Raw genomic sequence first — 24,455 nt, 5'->3', positions numbered from 1 at the left:
ACTCCACACCCAGCCGCCCAGCTCTTAGGCTTTGGGGCCATGGGGATTGCCTTTTTAGGAGACACCTGATGAACTCGCCCGCGCCGCCCAACACAATAGAAACTCTCTGATAACGTGATGCTTTTGTGTGTGTGTGTGTGTGCGCGCCGACTCTTGGTACTGAGACACAACTGATGAGACACCAGAAGAGATCTCTAGAAGTGGGAAAGTGAAGCAGAGACGGAGGTCTGTGGTTCCACCAAAGAGGCTGTTTGAAATTTTTCAGGATGTTTTGGGACGAGGTAGTTTGTACTTTTTCCATTGTTGAGGCGGTGAGGAAGACCTACAGCTGAAAGAGATCAGCCATCTAAATCCTGGGAGAGGTGTCAACTGCCTCAGTAAAAATACCTTTTTTTTTTTCGTGAGCCAGCGTGAGCAGAGCCCGGTATCATGGAGAAATTTAAGGCAGCAATGGTTCTGGGTGCTGCTGGTGATGCCTTGGGCTACAGAAAGGGCCGTTGGGAAGGCTGCACCTCAGGCAAGAAGATCCAAGAGGAACTGGTCTCTCTCGGGGGACTGGGGGCCTTGAAACTGGACCCTGATAACTGGCCCCTGAGTGATGCTACGCTGATGCACATGACCACAGCAGAGGCACTAGTAACAGGTAGGTTAAGGTTTGATGTCAATACGAATGAGAAGAGGATTTATGATTGTCTAAGAGGAAGACCAGAGCAGAATTCATACACACTAATGTGCTTATTTCACATACTGTAAAATATCAACTCAGTATTTGACATGTCTAACATCATATTACTTCTCTCTCTATCTGTTTATTCATATATAGACACATCAGACCTGTCCATCCTGGCTTTTGCTCTTTCTACATTTAGAAGAACCAGAATAGCTTATGGCAGCTGTTAATCACTTCCTGGCACACCATCTCTAAATGACAAAACCTGCCGACATGCCATAATCCATCCTTGCAACTGGTCATCAAAGACAAAACCTCAGTAGAAACCTCACTACGAATGCTGTCACTCAAATGCCATCTGAAGCTCCATGCAGGGCGGCTCAGGAGTTGTCAGGACAGAAAAGTCCAAAATAGATTACTTTGGAAAAGCTGATCCTTGGCTCTCCTTCGCTGAACAATGAATGGACTCCTGCGTAATCTGCAGGTATCATGTTTGGCTGCAGATGAGGTTCAAAGCCAATGACAGCAGTCCTGTGAAATGGTGATGACATCTTTTGAGATTAGGAAGCCTTATTTAGCCACAATGCCTGCTCACTAATACACATGCACTAACTGGCTCCTCCGGTTGAAAGGCATTCCTAACAGCCCGATTATTAGTCTTCAAACGTGGTTTATTCAGTGTTTTATACAGCACATTCTTATCAGAAGCAGATGTTAAACAACTCAACCTTAACCAGAACGACCAAGTCACCATTTTCTTAACTCCCTCTTTACCCACATTAAAGGAAAACTTCACCTCGTAAAGTTTCTTAGTCCACAAAACATTTCTGGAGCTTCACAGCATTCCCCTAAACAACTGAACAGATGGGGGTTTGTTTTGAAATGTAAAAAGAAGAAAAAAAAAGTAAAAAGAAAAATTCTAAACGGCTCCATCAGCAGCTTATCCAACATGATCAAAGTCTCCGAATGACCAATTTGAGAAGACATTATTTACATCCTCAATGCACAGCTGAGCTCATACACAAACTTCAGATGGTGCGCATGCTAATGTTTTTATCTCAGCACCTAACAGTGAAGACTTCTTAAAAAACAAAAATGTCTCCACACAGCTTGTCGGGGCTTAACACAAAATATATTCGAAAATAAGTTTTTTACACCCTTTTTAAAGATGAAATCTTCTCTGGAGCCGCTAAGATAGAAACACTAGGGTACACCTAGTATGAAGTGGTTGATGAGCCTGGACCGCATGTCAACGTTTCCAAAACATCTTTTCAAATCAGTTTCAGATGTTGGGGCTTCTGAAGATTTAAATTATGTTAGACAAGCTGTATGGAGCCAGTCATGTTTGTTTTCGGATGTTGGTTTTTTTCTTCGTTTTACTTCAGCTGTTTAGGAGAATGCTATTACGCTGTCTTGCTGTGAAGCTCCGAAAATGTTTTGTCAACTAAGAAACTTCACCTGACTTTCCATCTACATGAGGGGGAGTAGATAATGACAGAATATTAATTTTTTTTTTTAATCAAAATGTTTGACGGTGTATAGACCGACAGCCTCAGGTCTATCCTCCTTCCTCCTCTGTGTAACACAATCTCAGTCCAGTCATGAGGGTTCCTGTCTTTCATCAAAGTCCTACATCCCTAAATCAGAGGTGATGCTTCTTTGTCACCACAGTCTCTCTCACTCACACATGCAGTCCGCACATAAACACATTCTAGCAGGATGGCTGTGGGCTCAGCTCGAGGATCCCAGTTGACCCCTGGTTGTGTGGAATTGACTCCACTCGCTCCACTGGCATGCTGGTCCTAATCTGTGGAGTAGCAGGCTGAGGCTAAACTTAGCTCACCGCAGCACCACTCATCTCGCCTTGCATGCCAGTCATGAATGACTCTCAGTCCCTCTGTGTGTGTGTGTGTGTGTGTGTGCAGATTACTGGTGTCTGGAGGACCTGTACCGGGAGCTGGTGCGTCTCTATGTTGAAGCCATGGTGTCTCTCAAGGGCAGAGCCCCTGATCCTGCCACAGTGGAGGGCTGTGCCCACCTCAAACCTCACAACTTCCTGCTGGCCTGGCATACACCCTTCAATGAAAAAGGCTGGTGGAGATTTTAGATATTTCTTATTATTTAATGAGTCCAACATACTTGCATTCAGTGGAAGAAGAAGTATGCTGATCCTTTACTTAAGTAAAAGTACTAATACCAGTTTGTGAAAATACTCAGCAGAAAAAGTTATTGTTTTCAAAACCTTACTGAAGTTAAAGTATTACCAGCAGAATTTACTTAAAATATGAAAAGTAAAAGTACTCATTGTGCAGCAAAATTGTCCCTTGTCATTATATCTCATGTTTTCGGAGTTATAAACACAGCTACATTAAAGGATAAGTTCGCCCAATAATGAAAATTAATACTGTATCTTGGTGCTGGTGGAATGTTAGGTGAAGTTTTGTAGTCCACAAACATTTGAGGAGCTTCACAGCAAAAAAAACCCGGCATTGCTGCATTCTCCTAAAAAACTGAAGTAGATGGCGACTTGTTTGAAAATTTAAGAAAAACACCTAAAAGAAAACATAAAGTGGCTCCATACAGTCTGTCCAAGTCTCTGGGAGTCCTGAGATCCCAAATTGATTGGAGAAGATGTGTTTTACACCCTCGATGCACGGTCGAGATCGTTCACCCACTTCAGACGAGGTGTGAGGTAACGCTTTCAGCTTAGCAGCTACAGTGAAGACTTCAGCTTTAAAAAGGGTCCAAATAACATCTTTTAAAAACATTTTGGGATTGCTTCAACTGTATGGAGTCATTTTATTATTTCACTGTTTTGCTGTGAAGCTCCAGAAATGTATTGTGGACTACAAAACTTCACCTGACTCTACAACCACATGTAAAGTTCATGATAATTTTCCTTTATGGTTGAATTTATCTTTTAAAGTTTATGTTGCATTTTACTGCCTTAGATAGACTGCCTTCTGGTTGAGATCTTTTTAACTACTCTATTTACTCTTAATTACTACAACAGTGCATCAAAGTCTATAAGGTCATCATACAGTTGTAGTGATGATATCCTATGAGAACCACGAAGTCTCCAAAAAGCCTCATTTTCAGCCCTGTTTTCAGCTTTATGGTAATGCATTTTCCAGATAATCCAAGAGAGTTTTAAAAGGGTTTATTTAACTAAAGAATTAGGAGAATGTTCTCAGCACATACACAATGAATCCCTCATTTTCACCTGACAGAAAGGGTATTTAAAATTGTAATGAGAAAAGTAACCTAAAGACCTAAACCTAAAGACGTTAGATAAATGTAGTGAAGTAATAAGTAAAAAAAATTGTCTCTGAGATTTAGTAGAGTGTAAGTACAAAGTAGCATAAAATGGAAATACTCAAGTTGAGTACAAGTACCTTGAATGAAGTCTGTATGTATCCATGTGCAGGATCTGGGTTTGGAGCGGCTGCCAAGGCCATGTGTGTGGGGATGAGATACTGGCAGCCTGAGAGACTTGACAACCTGGTGGAGGTCAGCATCGAGATTGGCAGAATGACCCACAACCACCCCACAGGTGACAATGTTGGCACCTTCTAACCAATCCAAACAAATCTGGCAGCTACAGGCTGATTATTGTGCCGCTGATGAACTGTTAAGCATCTCTAATTACTCAGTCGTGACTTGTGGTGTCACTCCTGGCTTCAGGCTTCCTCGGCTCCCTGACAACGGCACTGTTTGCATCGTACGCTATCCAGGGGAAACCACTTGTGACTTGGGGCCGCGAGCTCATGAAGGTCATCCCTCGGGCGGAGGAATACTGCAGGAAGACCATACGACACATGGCAGGTGAGACTGTGTTTTCTGTGTCACATCATTAATCAGAGAGTATAATTGGTATGCGTTTTCCAGTATATACAGCAATTTTCTGAGTTTGGTATTTATGCATGTGTGTCTGAGAGAGCATGACTGTCAGCTGATACCAGTAATCTGTGTGATTATGCGTTCCGATGCAGAGTATCAGGAACACTGGTTCTACTTTGAGGCCAAGTGGCAGTTTTACCTGGAAGAGAGAGAGATAGAGAAGGAGGGACAGAGCAAACCTTCGCTCCCTGATCGCTATGATGCTGAGGAGACAGACAAGGTAAATCCTGTGTACCTTCAGGTTTATATGCTGACAGAACTCCTAACAGGACCAGTGTGCTGCTGTCCTCCTCCTTACAGATGTATAAGCGCTGGAGCTCGGAGGGCCGAGCAGGCCGTAGAGGTCATGATGCCCCCATGATAGCCTACGATGCTCTTCTAGGGGCGGGAAGCGACTGGGCTGAACTGTGTAAACGAGCCATGTTCCACGGAGGTGAGGACCTCCTGCAAGGCACATTTAAACACAGACAGAGAAAACAGTCTGCTCATGATGACTTGTGTGAAAATGCTCTGTTTTAATAGGTGAGAGTGAAGCCACAGGCCTGATTGCAGGTTGTCTCTACGGACTCCTGCACGGTCTCAACCAGGTTCCTTCAAGCCTGTACCAGGATTTGGACAAAAGAGAACGTCTGGAGGAGCTGGGAGAAGCACTTCACAAGGCAGCATCTGCAGAGAAGATCATAGACAAGTAATCCTGCTCTTCACTGGCCTCATCCCTTCTGGCTATCAGAGGAACTGCATCTCTTTATCCCAGACTAGCCTCTAGACCTCCTCAGTGGTAGTATCTCAATAGTCTAAAGAGGAGCCCTGTCCTCTCCTTATCTTGATTGTGCCATGCACAGATCTGTCACTAACTGTCAATGTAAGTGTGAGGTGGAGGAACATCATCACAACATTTCTTGTTCTGTTAATGGCAAGGAGAAGTTACTCTTGGGCCTTTATACCTTTTAATTTAACTCAGACTAGTAAACTAAATGACATCTTAAAATCAACAAACATTAGATGATTAGCGTCTGCTGACATTTTCCTCTTCTACAGCTAACCTGCATTAATCCGAAGCACATGGCTATGTGTTGAAGGGAGTATCAAATTCGTCAAAATCAGATAAAGCCTGTCAGATTTGAGTTCTGATGTCCTCACAGTGAGCTTCAGTAGTTTTTAATCCAGATCTACTTGGCTTTTCTTAATGAATGTAACATGTTCTGTTAACTTAGAGATGATTTTAACTGCAAAGCATAACATTATTGAATTTAGAATAGTAAACATTTATACTGTGATCAGTTATTATATGCACTGTGATGCTACATTGTGAAAGCAGTATTAAATGGTGAAGATTAATATGACTTGAAGATTAAAATGGACTTATATACAACACGCATGAAGCGCCTGTCTCTCTTTATCTTAACTACTGCTTTTATTCTGATCGACAGCTTGTTTCTTTTTCCTGCCAGATTTACTTCTCTTGCTGCACAACCCTCCTCTACAACCCCCCGAACTAATCACCTGTAACAAGTTTGCACTGCAAGAACACTTCACTTCAAGTCAGGAAATTCTTTCTCTTGTACCTGTGCTCTTTAGGTACATGTTAGTAGTAAGTAGAAGAGAAAAAGTAGTTTTTGGAGATTAGTCTGAGTAACTCAACTAGTTTTATATGGGCCCAATCCCGATGTCCCCCACTAAGGCCTTAAACTCTAAACCCTAAAACCCTCACCTCCTTGTCACCTGGTGAGTGCTGGCATTTATACGCGTCTGTTTTGAACTCTATATTTTATGTTTTAAAATATATAGCCTTATGATGAAAACAAAAGCTGGGAGTACACGGGAAAAAAGTTCCATATTGTTTCAAAAGCTTCAAAAATGAGGACTAACAGTAAGCAGCCATCAAGACCCTCAAAATGTCCGTGAGAGAGCCCTCCTGCACTTAACCATTCGACATCGGTACAGCTCTAAACCCTTGCGGATTTACTGGGAACACGCCTCAAAATCTGTTAGACTGTGGGTGTGGACATTGGGATTGCGCCATAGTCGCTCTGAAAGGCCAAATTCCTCATGCTCCAACTAAACCCTCTCCAGTTCAGTGATGCTCATTTATTGAGGTATGAGAGACTTAAAGCAAACCTCAAAGGCAAATTCACATATTTAGAATTCAATGGGTGTGTTTAAGTAAGATTTATCCCCAAGTTCTTTTTCACAATACTGATAACCTAAAAAATTAAAGAATTGCAAATTTGGCATCATATTACAAAACTGGAGAGGTGCCAGTTTCTATAGTTAGCCTTCTTTAGACTTTTCTTATCGCTTCCATAAGTACAGTGTTGTGTTCACTAAGCCTATCTATCATCCTACTGGTGCAAGAGCAAACCACCCATTTTGCACAATGTTTAGTCTGTTAGAAGTCTGAGTGGGAATGTAATTTCAAGTGCTGGCCACACATGTCAACCACCAAAAATACTGCACATTTTCTACCTGTGGGAAACAATTCCAGGGATGACAACATTTCTAATTTGTGACCATCAATTCTGACATATAATCACGTGATCTTCTCACGGCTATGCACCCAGCACTGCCCCTACTATCACGCAATAGTAATTTGCTGTCAATGTCCGTAATTATTTAGGTATGCTTGGCTGCAGATGGCAACAGGGAATAAGTCTTGCATGTCCTCTATTCTCTATAGACCAGATTCTCGGAAAGCCAGTATCACCCCTGATGCCGGTATGTTGAGGAAGTTGGTTAGAGACCGCAACTGTCGGCCTGTGCTCCGAGGGATTCTGGAGAGTCTCCTGCATTACCTCACACAGAATCTTCCCAAGTGGACCACCAGAATTGGACACCCGGACAAGCCAGGGTCAGAGATTGTCATTGAAAGAAACACAAATTGGCCTGATCAGAGAATTGAGGCTTCAATCAATCAGACTCAGACAAGTTGCGCTGTTTCTCAGCACCCTGGAGAGCATGAAAAAAAACAGATAAAGACTGCTGAAAGCAGTTCAAAGATCCCTGAGAAATGCTGGTCAGACCCACAAAAAGACAAGCCAAGAGATCCAAGAGCAGGAGACTTAATACCCAGACGCCTTACCACATTCCAGCTCCTTCAATCCAAATTCATACGGTCCACACCTAAACCTCCCATGACCCACCAAAGGGAGGTAGGAACTCTGTCCTGCAGCAGAGGAGTGGCGGGTAATGTGAAACACTGCCAAGACAATGAGCATTACATGCACAAAAAGGACCGGACTAGAACAGAACAAGGACTGAAGAGGGGAGGCAGTGTGAAAGATATGATAGCCAAGTTTGCCACGGCTGAGCAGAAGGAGAAGGGAGTGAAGATGATGAAGAAAGAGCCAATTAAACCACGTCTCATCGGAAGGGGGATCCTTTTATCCTCCCTGATGGAGAAGTTTGAGACGTTGGCCACTGTTTGTAAGGGAAGTGACTTGAAATGTTCACATGAAAGGCCTTCTGAAGGAAGTAATATGAAACAGAGGGTAGCTTGTCACGAGAGTTGGTGCCGAGAGACCACGGATCAAACTGTTCACAAACAAACGGATAGGAAATCTGTTGGACAGCAGCTGAGAGCGGATCAAACTACAAACGAGCAAGAACAAAGACCACAGCAGGTAAACGTAAACTCAAACCTGGAAGTAAAAAATCATTGCAAAGCAGAACCGAAGAGCCAAACGGGGGAAGAGTGTCCAGATCGACAGGCTGAAGGTTTATTAAAGCGTGTAAAAGCTCAAGTTTGTGATGAGGATGTTAAAGAGAGGAGATCAGGGGAAAATGGTGCTATTCACATAGAAACTTATATCACCCAAAAGTTAAAATATGGACATCTGGAGCTGCTCTGTTTAACATCTGTCATAGAGAGTTTGTTCCCAGAACCTAACAGGCTTTTACCTCAGGTGGAAGCCCAAGTGAGCTGGCATGTGGCGACCATCATGACCTGCCCTCCTGTGTGGTCCACATGTGTAGACTCCTCTCCCAAACAACATGAACCACCAGGAAGCTCACACACAAACTTGAAGGCAGAAGTTCCTCATAGATCTCTACAGTACTTTTACAGGGAATCGAGTTCAAGTGAACGTGCTGCTGAAGTTGCTGATGGAAGATGCACTTTACTGCCTAAAACTGAGGGACTTTCTACGTATACAGGCTGCAAGGCCATGGAGAACAGGGCAATGGAAGATCTGGATCCGACCAAAGCTGTGACCATTCAAAGAGGGTTGCCCAAGTACGTCATCCCACGTGTTTATAGATGTGATTATCCACACGTTGTTGATGATCAGACTGATCTCTCCCCTCAATCTGCTCCAAACTCAGAAACTACTACTCTGCTGCCACAACCACCACCACAATTAGATACTTCTTCTACAACTGCTTTTAACACCGAATTGGGGACATGTCATAACATAAAAACAAAAGACAAACCAGCAGAGAGTAAACCTCTAGAAAAAGAAGGGGACGCAGGAGAAAAAGTAGCACCAGTGGACATAAATGATACAAGTGTACCGCAAAGTTTTACACTTTCTGAAGACATGGCCAGTATGGCTGCTTTTGAAGACAGCAAGACTTCTGTTGTAACGTCATCTAATATTCAACGTGAGAGAGACAGAAAACAGAGACCAAAGTACACGACAATCAGCTACGGGGATCCTTCAGTCAGACAGACATATAAACCCAAAACCATACGCTTTACTGACACCTTCACGTTCTAACAGACAGTGAGGCACAGTCTCAGAACTAGATGATTTACAGGTCAAGCACTGTGTCTGTTCGACAAGTACTGTACAAGGAATTTAAATCAAGATTTGAGTTCCTTCATATACATCACCAACAATCACAGTGACTACAAATTTACAGCAACAAAAACACAGTGGAAATAGGTGAAAGAGGTGCTTTTCATTAAAAGTACAGAGATTAAATGTGATCATCCACATACAACAATTTAGTTTCCTTGCATTGATAAAATGACAACGATATAAAGTTAAGAAAATCATATCACTCAGAGTCTAATTCAATATTCCATCCATATGACCTACAACAGTTACATTGGCCGGCCCAGACCTTACTGAATTGTTGCAAACTGCCCTGCTGACCTGATAACTGTTTTTACCTTCTGTAAAAAAATGAGCCTTTTATCTTTTCTACATGCAGAACTTGAAATGTTCCCTCACAGTAACAACAAAGTAGCTGCTTTAAAGGGGAAATACTAAGAATTTTAGTTCAAACTTTCATATTTATGTAAATTTATGAAGCCAATCACAGACTTATGTAAAGGACATCTACCTCTTGTGTTGCAGAGATGTCTACTGAAGTTAGCATGCAAACCAGCTAGCCCGACCAGTCCTGTCTTGTAATACCACTTTGTACCTCAAGAGGCAACTGGGTTAACTAGCTAATGGCAGTGAGCAGCAGTTCAAGGTTACTCTGGTGATATGCTGCCCACTATTTGTTAGGAGTATGAATTCGACAGGTTGCCAATTCACTTACATATTGCACCTTTTAGTGTTTAAGTGGCGCGCAAGCATTAAAAGGTGCTATGTGTAAGAAAATTAGATACTGAGTCTCATTCCCAACTCATCAAATACTGACGCATTGGGATTCTAGGTCAGGCCGGCACCATCCCAACCCGTCGGTATTTGACAAGTTGGGAGAGCTAAAACGTCAGTATTTGAAGATATCAACTTTTCTTACAAATAGGACCTTTAACATTGTTGCATAAAAAAGTATGAAGACAAAGATCTGATCCTAAGCTGGGCTGCAGTGGCAGCATGCTAAACAAGGAAGTGACATCCCTCTTCCCAGCAGCTCCAGCTCCTCATGGGAGATCCAGAGACTTCTCAAAGAAAGATGATCTTATTGTTAGGTGCAGGAGGCTCAATGTTGTATTAATGTAAGATGTAAAACTCCATACTGTTTCTTTTTAACTGTCAAGATACGGCTTTATATTTAAATGAATGTAGATTCTTCATGCTTTTTTAAATAAACTTCTTGAAACAATAAAAGCACAGTAATAATGATGCCTGATTTATTCATTACTGTGCAGTGACATATATAGTGATTTTAGCAGATTTACGGACCATGGATTGAGCTCCATTGTATTAGTACAATTCCTAAAACTTTTTTTGATACAAGCTGGCTGCTGTGAATTTAAACCACATTGTGAGGAGTGGCCAAAAACATGGTCATTAAGGTCACGCAGCTGTTCACAGGGAACCAAAATGATTGTTTTCTGTAATCTACCACGTGAATGAAGACATGAACACAGGACAAGTTAATTGGAAGCTGACTTTAAATCTCTCTAGGGACTAAGGGAATTTTTCCAAAATGTGTTTAACAAAATCTTGGGTTTACAAAAGTAGTGCAGGGCCGCCAACGGTGATGGAACAACAGGTCAGTTGTCCTGGGCCCTCAGTCATATATTCTCTAACCATTAATAACCTGCTGAAGAGGGCTTTGGAGATCACCGTGTCCTGGGCATAAGCAAATTTACTGGCTGCCATGAATATATGAACAAAATAGGAGAAATGTATTTGTCTGAATCTAAATTATGCCATATAATTTTTAAAGAAATGTTGTCACTTTCGGATGCCCCCGGGACGGGGGGGAAGACCCAGGACACGCTGGAGTGACTATGTCACCCAGCTGGCCTGGTAACGCCTTGGGATCCTCCTGGAAGAGCTGGAGGAAGTGTCCGGGGAGAGGGAAGTCTGGGTGTCCCTGCTCAGGCAGCTGCCCCCGCGACCCGGCCCTGGATAAGGGGACAAAAATGGATGGATGGATGGATGTTGTCACTTTACTTTCATCAAATATCAGAGGATTGCCCATATGTGGGTTAGATGAACAGTGCCCGATACAAATACACAGAGAATTTCAATGTTTCTCTAAAGGATACAGTGGTGATTGCCCAGAACAGATAAACGGTTGCACAGCAATGCCAAACGAGCCAGTGGCTGGAAGCTCTTCCTGTTGACAGATCCAACCCCGCCCACCGGCCAGCAGGATTACTCCACTGCTCAAACATTAAACTGCATTTGGACTTACTCTGGTATTTTCACCAGGGGATAAGAGATCGAGACCTACATGCTCCATCATCTGTCCATCAGAGGCTTATCCTGATGAGAGTATGGTGTTGTTAGTGAGTGTGTATGTGTGCATGTAGGGCAGAAACCTCTAAATGAAATTTTAAGTAATTTGATTTAGGTCAGGCGAACAGGGTCATCCACAAGTAGGTGAATGTCTGTATGTTTGCCTTCCGTTTACAGTGACAACAACACGCAAAATGGTCATAAACACACACCCACACATTGAATTATATGGGATAATTGTGGTGTTTATGGCTGGCTCTTCAGGGCGTCAGCTCCAGTTAGTTCTAAATCAAACACAGTTTTTACGCACAACTTACACAGATCATTTATGTCCCCATGTGATTTTCCTCTCTTCCAGCTCTAGAAAATAGGAACATACAACAAGAGGGTGTTTAAAAATGGCCACCAGAAAGCCACCAGAACAGCCTTAATGTAATTTAACGTCTGAGGCTCTGCTACAGATTCTCTCATAAGCGCATAATCAAATTCCAATGTGGTGATGATGTGAGGTTTTGCATCATTTTGACTCTCACAACCTTTTCCAGGAAGAGCATGTTTTCCTCTCAGTTTTTTCCATAGCTTTGTGGAGGGCTTCGGTGTAACACAGACGTTTTTTTTATGTTATTCAGTTAAAAAAAAAAAAAAAAAGAAAAGAAAAAAAAGCAACTTCACATCATTTTAGAAAAGTATTATCCACTTGAATACCACAACCATTTGTTTTTTCAATTACTGAGATAGGGTTATTTTTATTACTCTATTTGGTCATTGTTTTTCATGATTTTCATGCAACAGACATGTTTGTATGCAGGCATGTCTATCATTAGCTGAAGGGGAACAGATGACTGTATTTACCTGAGCTGCGTGGCGCTGCTGGAGAGGGCGCGGCTACTTACTACTTTATTTGCTGCCTTCACGTGCTGTTGAACAAAGCACAACCGTTAAGTTAAAAAGGCGAAACCTTGGGATTGTATGACGTTGGCGTTGCAGATATTATAGTTGTTGCTGTCTCAAAACTTGATATAACTATAATATGACAAATATATGCTTGGCTACGGCTTATAGAACACGTTTTGAGAGGCGTCTTCTTTAAACTGCGGGTATTTTTGGTGTAGGTGATCATCAGGTAGGTCGACTAGCAGTTAGATTCATGAATAAAATACAAGTTTTTGAGCAAAACCAAGGCTGAAAACCGACGCAGCTCCAATTTTATTTCACCAAAGCCCCGTGATTGGGGCTTAACTCACGGTTAGCCATCCCGTGAAAGCCCTGTCACGGGAATCACTCGAAAGCAGCATTAGTGCTGATTGACGTGTGTGCCCCGGGGGCTGAACGTCACCAGTCCGAAATCTTCCCCGGAGTAGTCCTGACATGACAGAAGACTGGGAGTAACTTGTACGAGGACTAGCATTCATGTAGTCATCCTGTTTGGATGTTTTGTTGAGCTAGAGCTACGGTCCGGTTGGTTGTACTCCGAGAAAAAGAGGGGGGGAACCACCAGTAGCAGCAGGTGCATGTGGATGGCGATAAAACTAAAAGCAAACTCCTTTCCCTCCACACGGACTGAACATCGGCGGATCGATACAACACTTAAAGGATCGAGCTGACACGAGAGAAGCGAGATAATGGTTTCCACGGCGGTCCCTTCCTCGAGAACAGCCTGTTAATCCTGGCGAAACGAAGCAGCGTCTTGTCCCGTCTCTTCACACGCGAACATGGAGAAAGTTCTCTGTGAGCGACGTTAAAGCTTACCTCGACGTTCATGTTCGTCGTGAACTTTTACACTTTTTTTGCCTTGTTTTGGAGAGACAACCCGGTGGATGCATGTGGAGACTCTGGCACAGATTTTCAGGATAGTACCGGAGCAGAAGAGAGGCAATGGAGAAGAAGAACAAGACGACTAACCGGACCCGCTCCCCCGCTGACGGTAGAGCCAAAGAGCGAGTGGAAAGGTAACGCTAATGTTAGCAAACGTAACATTACAGTTTTTGACTGAACACACGTTTACAGTCATGTTTGATGATTTTGTGAGGGCATAATAGTTAAGTAACTTACCTGATAAGAAAATTAAGAGGCAGCTGATAACTTTATCCCTCAGTTCGTAGGAATTGGAAGCAGTTGGCCAATTAACTACTTTGGACCGTTACTTGAGTCGTTAGCTTTAAGCTAACACGACTCGTACAAAACTCCGTAACGAACTGTAGCGTTTTCAAAAAAATCGCGATACTCGCTGGAGGTAATTCACGGGTTTTTCTCGAGCAAAGTTTCGTCTGATGGGTAGATATGTAGCTGCAGTGCAAAAGTCCTGTACTCTGAATATACTCTAGAGAAAGTCACTGAATCTTATTGGTCTAATGATGATTTCATGGACTAAATTGATCATCAATCTGATATACAGAGTAATAAAACACTTTCTGTTAGTGTTGTGCATTTGCCTGCTGATATTGATGTTTTGCTCACTAAAACGTGGTCTACAATATCACATAATGTTTCAAATAAAACCTAAGATAGATTTAATATCTAACATTTGTATATTTAAAAATGAACCAGTGGATCTATTCTAGGGGTAGACCGGTTATCGGCCCTGGCTGATTAACGTGGCCGATATTCAGCATTTTTCCTATTATGGATATGTGTGACAGATTCTACTGTCAGATTGCTGATAAATTAAACTAAGCTTTAAATGTTCTTCTTTGTATCTAATGCAGCATCCTGTCACACAATGTCCCGCTCACAACAATATTTGGTTGGTTACTAGCCAACAGTAATAATATAATATAATATTATAGTAATAATCTGAATCTTGAGTAAATTGGAGTTAGTTGCACTCCATCACTGATTATTCTCAATTTTGACACAGAGATTTTTATTTTTACTGCCAATCTGTATCGGTTCCAATTATTAATATATTATCGGTCTCCTCATTTTTAAATAATCGGTATCGATATTGACCCTGAAATAACTGGACTATCTTTTGTCATATCACATAATGGTTCAAATAAAACTGCTGATTTAATTACTTACATTTGTATATTTAGAAAAGAGCCAGTGGATCTGTACTCTGGCAGGTTATTTGGTAAAAGATATAACAGCCATAAACTTTTTGTTCAAACATTTAAGAGAGGTTTATTAAACTTTATGGTCACTTTGGAGGCTTTTAGAGGTAGAAGTTATTCAACCCATTTACAGATTGAAGGTAGACTATTAGAAACTGCAGCCTCCAAGATGACCAGAGATTTGAGCAACACTGCTTATGACCTTAATAAAGGTACGATTTTTTGCAGGGCTGTTGTATTAAAGTGTCTTTTTCCAGCTCCAACTAATGGATTGTCAACTGACTGTATATTGGACTTGGGTGAGCTTGAAATGGTGCAGTTCATTAATTTTTCTACATTTTACATTTTCTACAGTTTTTTGTAGATGTTTGAAATGCAGCTGTTGCACAGTTCAAACAGACCACGATAACGCAAACCAACACCTGAGATAAGGTGCCACGTTCACCAACTCCACACTGATACATCCAGTGCGTGCCCTTGCTTTTGTTTTGGAAACAAAACCATTCTCAGACGAGGGACACAACGTTTGCATAATGATACCTTTGTTTTCGTCCAGTATTTGCATTGCCATACTAGTTAATGCCTAAACTTTGCAAGATATACAGTATTCAAATGGTTTCATGCTGTATAATATGTTGTTGGACATCAACAAAACAGATATAGTGGCCTGCTATAGCTGATCTGTAAGTGCATTTCTTCTACAAGAGGTGACTTTCCTCTTTCAGAGTTAAGCTGCAGGGGGATTATCGTGTTACCTAAGCATTAGGTTGAGCCACCAACACCCACAAGTTTTTCATCTATAGCCAGATTGTAGATGTACAGTAGGTAACATAGATGTAAACTCTATACATGAAAGTTTCCATTTGCAAAATGGAACCATTGATCTTTCTTTTGGGCTGTAATGGCTTTATCCAATCTAAAAATGCTTTCAATGTGCTGAGTCAGAGGGATGACAAAGCATAAGTGCTACAAAGGCTTTAAAGTAAAATGAGACTGGACTAATGAATGACAATAGTTTTATTAGATTTGTAATTCTGATAGTGGAGGTGATTTACTGACTCGACTCAATCCTTTTCCTTTTGTTGTGTTTCATTAATGTTAACAGTTTCTAACTTTGTGTTTTTTGACTTAGTGTGGATCCATATGGCTTTGAGCGCTCTGCAGACTTTGATTATGACTCTTATGAGGAGCTCATGTCTGACTATCTTGTTGTGCTCACCCGACGATCCATCAAGTGGTCCAAACTACTCAAGGGAAGAAGCAAGGTGCAGAAGAATGTAAAATGTGAGTGTGAAAACTGAACACACCAGTGTCCTCTCTGAGTGAGTGCACACCGTAAAACTGAACAAAGCCTAAATGTTCTCCCTCTCATACAGTAAAGCGTTACGTACGCAAGGGTATTCCTAATGAGCACCGTGCTCGCATCTGGATGGCAGCCAGTGGGGCTCAAGACCAGCTAGAGAAGAACCAAGGGTACTACCAGTCCCTGCTGGGAGCCCAACAAGACCCAAAGCTTGTGGAGGTCATCCGTACAGGTAAAGCAGTTCACCCTTATACTCACTCAGTCCGCCTTTAGACTCTGACACACACCAAGGCCTAGTCTGAACATACATGGGTATACTTCTTTCTGTTCTATTATTGTGTTTTCAATGTCAGTTTGTGTCTCTCTGAAATATCAAATAACATCCATTCTGTCAATGTAAAAACTGAGATACTCCACAATATGATAACACTAAGGCTAATCCAAGTTCACATTTTCTAATTATGCCAACTTACTTTAACTGACGAGACCAGGGTAGGAAGCAAACTTGAATGTCTGCTTCATCATTTCCAAAAGTCTTAGTTTCGGCCCATCCAGACATAAAGAAAGGAGTTTTCCACAAAGTCTGTTTTCAGTTACCTAAAATGGCTCTACAAGTGTACAAAAGGCCAAAATGCATAGAAATCCTTAGTGCCAACCTCAGAGAACTAGACCAAGTCAAGATTAACAGTGCACTTGAACCTCTAACTACATGTAACCCCTCACTTGGGGAAAATACATCTCTAGTTCTACAATTATCATTTAGTGTACAAAACAAATCAGTTAAATGATTTCTTGTCAATGTGAATCTGATTAAAAGTAGGAAATAGGAAACATGAATGTTTCTGATTTAAAAAGTTGCAATCAGCACTGTGTGGTCAGCATCTGATTGTCTGAGATGAAAAATGCGTGGTGACTGCACTAAATAAGTAAAATAATTAGATTTAGTTTGAACACAGAGTCAGAAAATTCTTTCCCTCTGACTGCCTCTGAGGCTGATCCTGTATGCTGATTCGGCTGAACGTTTCTGATTAATGCTGACTATAGTCAACTGTGCCAGACACACTACAAACCCTGCAGGCACCAGTCAGCCACACGGGGCACAGTGATGCCCAACGGTTTGATGTGTCAGAGCATTTACGCTTAGCATTACAGAATTTGATGTTTTATATCACAGACGTTCGTGTTAAGTATGACACATTGAACCAGATCTGCTAACTTTGTTGATGTTTCCTTGTGTGTGATACTGACAGGGCATGGACACATAAACAGCAAAGCATTAAAAAACCACAACAGACTAGGTTGGTTTGATGTGTTCAGGTACTGGTGAGGACATAAAAAACAATCCAGGAAGGGCAGTTTATGTGATAGATCAGATCAGATGCAAAAACACTACATATTATAAGCTCAAAATATGACAAAGGACTTCACAACATTGGAAAATTATCATAATGTCAGAGCTGTGCTGACTGGCTGTGTTTGATCTGCGGGCTCTCAATTTAGTATTTGATAAATGGTTACACAGTTCATATACAGCTTTTGAACTAGGTGCGTATGTGAGCAAGTGGAAAATAAACTAACACCACAACATGAATAGAAAAAAAGTCTAACTAGCTTTAGCTGCAGTGGTATCCATAATTTGAATACAAGACTGATAGCTATTTCAGTTGTAAAAGCTGACTCTGTGGTTCTTGCTCTCATGCTCAGAGAAACAAACACACATCACTAAGCATTAGTGTTGTCAGTGTCGGGGAGTTTTTGTTATGTTTTAATTTGTTTTCTAGATAATGATGTTCACTTTCCCATTCTATCTATTTGTGTTGGTAATGGTCTTACTGCGGTGGCCCCATTATTCCTGAATGAATACAGAGAAACACTGGGATTAATCTCTAGATATTACTTAGTGTCTGTGTTCTTCTTTCAGACTTGAACAGAACATTTCCAGACAACATCCACTTCCGCAGGACGTCCAACCAATGTCTGCAGAAAGCTCTGTACAATGTGCTGCTGGCTTATGGCCACCACAACCCAACTGTGGGCTACTGTCAGGTAATATTACTGAAGATCTCCAACTTTCTTACAAGTGTGACAGAGATTTCAGAGAACAGTGTAAGAACATTGTGTATTTTCAACTTGGTAATATTGGCTAAAAAAACAACATTATTAGTGCTGCATACCTGGCCTAAAAATGTACTGTTATATGTATTAACCATAAAAGAAGCAGCAGTGTAAATGCGTGTGCGGAGGTATAAACTATATCGATAGTGTGGTTGGTCATCAGTCTGTGGTGTAGTTCTTCAAAAGATTATACAACACACCTGTATCCTCAGAAAGGCTGTTTGTGTCAGCTCAGTGTGGCCCTACGTTAATCATTAACATTTGAAAGGCAGATTTTACTCAGCAGACCATATGCAGCTTCATTTGCAATTCAAACAGCCAACAGGGTTGTGTTGTTGTCAGTTATGTATTATGAAAATAAAACTGCAACCCATCTATCTGTAGTCGTACACCGGTAGCCTGTTTTTGATTCATTTCATGTTGAGTGTCTCTAGTAAGACCTGTTCAGACAGGATCTTAAGATTCATGCGTAACCTGAGTGTGTCTCTCTTTGGTCTTCAGGGGATGAACTTCGTAGCGGGGTATCTACTTTTAATCACAAAAGATGAGGAGAAATCCTTCTGGCTGATGGATGCGCTACTCGGGAGAATTTTACCAGGTGTGTGCGTGTATGTGTGTACATTAATTTGCCATTGCTGTGGTCTCATGACAGGTGTGTTTGTGTGTGTCAGGGCTAGGAGTAATCCCCCAGGAGGTCACATGGTCTTTATCTGTCCTAAAAACCGACAGCGTGTTTTCATTGGTGTCTTGCACTCACTCAAACAATGAGCTGTTTTGTGTGAGACATAACAAAATTAATAAGGCGGCTGTAGCTCAGGGGGAGAGCCAGCGTCTTGTTAACAAGAGGTCACTGGTTTGATTCCCCTGGTCTGCATGTTGAAGTGTCCTTGGACAAGATACTGCTCCTGATGTGCTGGTCGGCACTTTGCATTGCAGCCACCGCCATCAGTGTGTGAATGTATGTAGGAATTACTGTAAGTCACTTTCGACAAAAGCTGTTGATAAATGTAAATTGTAAATGAAATAATTTGACTTAAATTTAAGCATTTTTTCTGTTTACAGGTAATTCAGAGCATTGTATAACTCACAAAGATGTGTATGTGGTTACAGACTACTACAGTCCAGCCATGCTGGGGCTGAAGACGGACCAGGAGGTGTTAGGCGAACTGGTGAAAGTTAAAATCCCTGGAGTCTGGCAGACCATGGTGGATCATAATGTCATGTGGACCCTGGTGGTCTCCCGATGGTTCATTTGTCTCTACATCGACGTATTACCAGTAGAGGTGAGTGCTTACGTGTGTGTTTCATGGTGCAATCAGGAAGGAAGTCCCTCCATTAACAATGCCGTTTTTTTGTTTTACCTTGTATCAAGAAAATATCAACATTTCTGTATTCAGAAGTTACAATAATAATAATAATAATTATTATTATTATTATAATGATGATAATAATAATAATAATAATAATAATAATAATAATAATAATAATAATAATAATAATAATAATAATAATAATTAAAGCTGCAAGCAGCGTTGAACGGGCCCTCGCAGTCCACGCGCGTCGGGGCATGCTGCCGTCGATGCATGCTGCCATCGGGGCTTGCTGCCGTCGATGCATGCGGCCGTCGGGGCTTGCTGCCGTCGGGGCATGCTCGAGCAACACCTTCCGCTGAGGAAGTCGTTGCTTCATAATTCGATGGACTGCTATTGCCGGTTTGAAATAATGTCTGCTGAAGTCAGAAAAACTGTGTCAACTGCTGCATGATTCCCCGGACAAAGACTGAGTCGATGGTCCGCCTCTGGAGCTGGCTGAAGAGAATGTGCACACTAGGCATGATGCAATGAAATAGTTTCTGGAAGAAGCTGAGTATTATCCTCCAGTAGCCTCACAAACCTTCTAGCTTCTCGCACAGTGGTAGGCTCAATCTCCCCTAATGCTTTCAAAACACTGGATGATGGAGATGTTCCATCTCACTCTGTTTGCTCTTGGGAGTCTGTGTGCCACCACTGTGTCACACACACTGGTTCTCTCTGGAGATCTTGAAAAAAATCCATGAAAGCCAGCCAGGTCAGAGAAGAACTGATTAACTGATGGGATGTGAGATGTCACCTGCTGCATGATGAAATCTGAAGAAGAGGAAGAAATTGCAGCTCATGGGGGAGTTGCTGTTGTGCTTGTCCCTCTGGGGCTTTAACAGCCAAAAGTCCTACATCCAAAATAAGACCGAAAGCAAACAAGATTTCCTACATGTCTATGTATATATTGTCTATGTGAAGTTAAAGTTGTGGGATCAAAATCAAGCTGAAGAGAACTTTTTCTACAGTTCTTCCAGCTGCTCTCCACTGTAGCTATGATGTCACGCATTCTAGTTCACGCAACACCAGTGTTGGGAATAACGGCATTAGAATAAACGGCGTTACTCACAGCGTTACTTTTTTCAGTAACAGTTAACCTAATCAATACTACTATTTCCATCGTTACAATGCCGTTACCGACTATTAAATGTGGCGTGTGACAAACTGAAGCTGATCACTGAAGCTGTTGTCATCCATCCCGGCTCTCAGCCGCCGGAGCTGCAGAGCTGTATTTTTTTTCCTCCGGTGAGGGAGGAGGGAGGAGCGAGACAACCGCATAAGTGATGATGATTGGCTCCCTAACGTTGAGTTAGAGTTCTTAAGCCAATCAGTGGCAATGTTCGGTTTACACACAAGCCACACAAGCACACAGCAGCATCACACACTCAAACTAGCAGAGGGGAACTGTGGTAATGGTGAGTCCGGAGGGAAAGTTGATGTTTTCAAAGTGGAAATACAGACACTACTTTAATCTCCTTTGTCCACATCCGTTGTAAGCAACTCTGAGCACACCTTTTACAAAACTAACACTGGCCAAAACTCTGTTGCTGACGCTGTTGATGATGATAGCAGGCCAGGTGTGGCTAACCTGTGCTCTGCGAACAGCTTCACAGAAACTTGTGACACAGACTGAACTGAATGCAATGATAGACAGGTATGTTGTTGAGAACTTGCTCCCGTTATCAACAGCTGACTCAGACTCCTTCAGAGCACTCATTGACAAAATATCGGGGAGAGCAGGTGCCGGTCAAAGAAATACATTTTCTAAATACATTTGTAGCCAAGCAGCTAAAATGACTGACGAGCTCAAAAGGGGGAAGAAATAAAAGTAGCGCAACAGTTAATTTCCTGGTAACTAATTACTTTTATAATGGAGTAATTCTGTTACTAACTCAGTTACTTTTTGGGAGAAGTAATTAGTAACTATCACTAATTACTTTTTAAAAGTAACATGCCCAAAACTGCGCAATACACCCCCATTATAAAATCAGAAGACGGCCTACAAATCCTTGAAAGTAAAACTGTGATGATTTGAAAACCATAAAAGATATTTAAAAACTGAATACATGCCCCATAGTTTGAGGTCTTCTGACTCTTTAAAGGTTAGAATGGTGTGTCTAGCTCAACATATTAGGGACAAGGAGAGGGTGAAGGTCGATGAGTTTTGAAGAAGACTTTAAGATTTCCCCACTTTATCCCATTGAAACTAATTAGACTGCGACCAGAGCGCCATCTATTGGCCGATTTGCACCAAATTTTACACAAAGCCTCATCATGCCATACCACACAATGAAGACCATTTATGTGATAATCAGACAGCATTTTGTAAAGATATGCAAGATTGTCTGTTTTCAACACAATATGCAGGAATTTGTCATTTTATATTTCGGGCAGTTCATGGACTATCAAAATTCTTTTGATAACTTTTTGTCAGGAGGGTCTACAGATAATACATGCAAAGTTTGGTGCAAATTGGTCAAATTCTCTAGGAGGAGTTCGAAAAAGTAAGTTTTTCATTTGTCGCGATTTTGCAAACGGAAAGTTACTGCAAAAGTGGGCGTGGCCTACACCAAACAATTCATCTGAATGGAGGGAACACATCGGCATGAGGTTTAATAATATGCAACATATTAAGTGGGAGTTATGAGCCAAAAATGCTTTTAAATTGAAAATAGCACCACCTGGTGGTCATTTTCGGTGTGTGAGTCACAGGGGCCATTCTATAGCACCTCTATGAATTTCATTTCCATAAGTGTTATGGTGTGGGCACAGGGCCAATTATACAATTAAAGTGACACCAGAGCGCCACCTAGTGGTGGATCGGTAAACCCTTTGTCAGATGTCCTCAGGAGGGCACTGACAATAAATGTACCAAGTTTCGTCTTATTCCGATGCACCGTTGTGGAGATATAAAATACATCAATTTAAAGAGCGCCACCTTGTGGTCATCGCCTAAAATTTTGCAGAGGGCCTCAGGGGCTCATGGGGAAGTAGTATCCTGAGTTTCATGTCATTTGATCTGACTACTGTGGAAATATCCAACACTTCCTGTTTTGAGCCAAATCTGCAGGAATTTGTTATTTAATAACTTCATAATTATTTATTTTAATTAGAATCCTTTAATAACTTTTTGTCAGGAGGGTCCAGAGATGCTGTGTGCCAAGTTTCGTGCAAATCGGTGAAATCGCCTGGGAGGAGTTCGAAAAAGTAGGTTTTCGACATTTTGCGATGTAGCGAAAAAAAGCGGTAGGCGGAAATGGGCGTGGCCTATATCACGAGATTCAGCACAATCCACTGAACGCGTCGATATAAGGTTTTTGAATGTGCGACAAAGTATATGGGAGTTATTAGCCAAAACGCGCTTTCCTTAATAACAGCGCCACCTAGTGGTGGAAATTCAGGACGACAATAGATTATAAAATTTTTCGCCAGATGTGATTTATATTCCAAGTTTGGTGAGTTTTGGGGTATGTTCAGGCAGTGAAAAATGCGATCATTTTGGTACAAGGAAACAAAAAAGAAGAATCAGAATAATCATTACAATTACAATAGGGACCTCGCAGGTTCCCTGCTCGGGCCCTAATAATGAAAACTGATTATTATTATATCTTACATTTTTCCTTCTCTTCCAATTTGGAATGGCCAACACACACTGTACATCAGTCAGTACAGTGGATTCAGGGTTTCTGCTATAGTGGCTAAATTGCACCTCTGCTCCACTTGAGAACAGCATCTGTGTTGGACATTTCAAGATATAATCAGATGTTTTGTTTTGTTTAAAACATTAATAAAATGAACCAACATTATCAACAGTGTTCAAAGATGTCCATGTACTTTGTTACAGAGATATAGAAGATACGACAGCTGAGTTTGTTGTTACAGTCCTTATTGTGCATGGCTACTCTGGTGGGATTCACTTCTTTGTTGTTGTTCTTCTGCAGACGGTCCTGAGGATTTGGGACTGCCTGTTCTACGAGGGCTCTAAAATCCTGTTCCGTGTAGCCCTGACACTGATCCACCACAATGAGGCTCTGATCCAACAGGCCCAGTCGCTGCCAGACGTCTGCCAAAACTTCAAGCAGATCACCCACGGACCATTTGTTGAGGAATGCCACACATTCATGCAGGTTGGACAAAAAGAGAGGTCTCCTGTCACTGCTTGTCATTGAAAGTGTAATTTCACTGGAGGAGAGATTGATTGAGATAAATATCTCTTCTGATTTTCCTTCTTTAATCACATAATCCCGGTGTTTCCTGCCTTTCCTAGAAAATCTTCACTGAACCAGGAAGTCTCTCCAGCGCAACCTTGAGTAAGCTGCGGGCGACGTGTCGATCTCGCATTATTGCAGAAGAATCATGAACCTGAACTACCTGTTGTTTCGAATCAATACACATTCCACTGGGATCAGCGCTCAGCAGTTCAGTTGCACCTTTTCTTTTTTACTATTAGATTCTGTATAGTTTTTGTCTTGAGCATATTTTGAGATGATCATACAGTCTAACTGTAAATACTTGGTTAATGAGTATATTCTCAGAAATGTGCTGTGAGCTGATGATTCCATTTAAGATTAACATGTAGTTTGTCTTTGAATATGCACTTTATTCCAGAAAGTCAGAGACACTGTTGAGAAAAAAGCTCGGCAGCAAAGGTTTGATAAATCATGTGTTGCATACTATAAGCACAGCCAAGAGGAACCTGCCTACTGTATTTCACAGTAAATGATGAATTAATGACAAAATTCCATGCTGGAATGACTTGGTGTCATAATTGACTGTGACTCACACTTTATTTTTTCAAACATTTCAAAAATACTTACTTTTCATTTTTGGGACAATGTTGTAGTTGTTGACCTCGACTATTAATTCAAGTGCACTGTGATTAAAGCACAATTGAAAGGGCTGCTCTCTTTTTCTAACAAAGCTGTGAACTTTGTTCTGTATTTGGGTTTTGTGGACCATCACACTGTCATA

General features: G+C 41.5%; 2 protein-coding genes and 1 long non-coding RNA gene across 3 annotated transcripts; 2 read left to right on the top strand and 1 right to left on the bottom strand.

Moving 5' to 3' along the window:
* Window positions 1-114: 114 nt before the first annotated feature.
* On the top strand, window positions 115-5,942 carry adprhl1 (ADP-ribosylhydrolase like 1). The gene is made up of 7 exons (XM_030414591.1): window positions 115-643; window positions 2,596-2,760; window positions 4,098-4,223; window positions 4,355-4,495; window positions 4,663-4,790; window positions 4,871-5,003; window positions 5,093-5,942. The coding sequence occupies exons 1-7, from the start codon at window positions 430-432 to the stop codon at window positions 5,260-5,262; spliced, it is 1,077 nt and encodes a 358-aa protein (XP_030270451.1). The 5' UTR covers window positions 115-429; the 3' UTR covers window positions 5,263-5,942.
* Window positions 5,943-11,262: 5,320 nt separating this feature from the next.
* LOC115580334 (uncharacterized) lies at window positions 11,263-14,078 on the bottom strand. Its single transcript, XR_003983846.1, has 4 exons — window positions 13,711-14,078; window positions 12,511-12,575; window positions 11,976-12,018; window positions 11,263-11,321 (listed from the first exon to the last, which is right to left on the bottom strand). It is a non-coding gene; the product is annotated as an uncharacterized LOC115580334 (long non-coding RNA).
* Window positions 12,900-24,228, top strand: grtp1a (growth hormone regulated TBC protein 1a). Its single transcript, XM_030414589.1, has 8 exons — window positions 12,900-13,607; window positions 15,844-15,995; window positions 16,088-16,246; window positions 17,936-18,060; window positions 18,631-18,727; window positions 19,240-19,412; window positions 23,426-23,611; window positions 23,752-24,228. The coding sequence occupies exons 1-8, from the start codon at window positions 13,534-13,536 to the stop codon at window positions 23,842-23,844; spliced, it is 1,059 nt and encodes a 352-aa protein (XP_030270449.1). The 5' UTR covers window positions 12,900-13,533; the 3' UTR covers window positions 23,845-24,228.
* The last annotated feature ends 227 nt before the right edge of the window (window positions 24,229-24,455 follow it).

This window comes from Sparus aurata, chromosome 4 (genome assembly GCF_900880675.1).
Source record: "Sparus aurata chromosome 4, fSpaAur1.1, whole genome shotgun sequence".
NCBI lineage: Eukaryota > Metazoa > Chordata > Actinopteri > Spariformes > Sparidae > Sparus > Sparus aurata.
This window is presented reverse-complemented; position numbering and strand designations above follow the sequence as displayed.

Excerpts from the sequence above, each read along its gene's own strand:
- adprhl1 (XM_030414591.1), top strand. The coding sequence starts at position 430 with ATGGAGAAATTTAAGGCAGCAATGGTTCTGGGTGCTGCTGGTGATGCC. Across the intron at positions 4,224-4,354 it reads GACCCACAACCACCCCACAG|GCTTCCTCGGCTCCCTGACA; the intron begins GTGACAATGTTG and ends TCCTGGCTTCAG. Across the intron at positions 4,791-4,870 it reads ATGCTGAGGAGACAGACAAG|ATGTATAAGCGCTGGAGCTC; the intron begins GTAAATCCTGTG and ends TCCTCCTTACAG.
- grtp1a (XM_030414589.1), top strand. The coding sequence starts at position 13,534 with ATGGAGAAGAAGAACAAGACGACTAACCGGACCCGCTCCCCCGCTGAC. Across the intron at positions 18,728-19,239 it reads ACTCGGGAGAATTTTACCAG|ACTACTACAGTCCAGCCATG; the intron begins GTGTGTGCGTGT and ends ATGTGGTTACAG. Across the intron at positions 23,612-23,751 it reads AATGCCACACATTCATGCAG|AAAATCTTCACTGAACCAGG; the intron begins GTTGGACAAAAA and ends TGCCTTTCCTAG.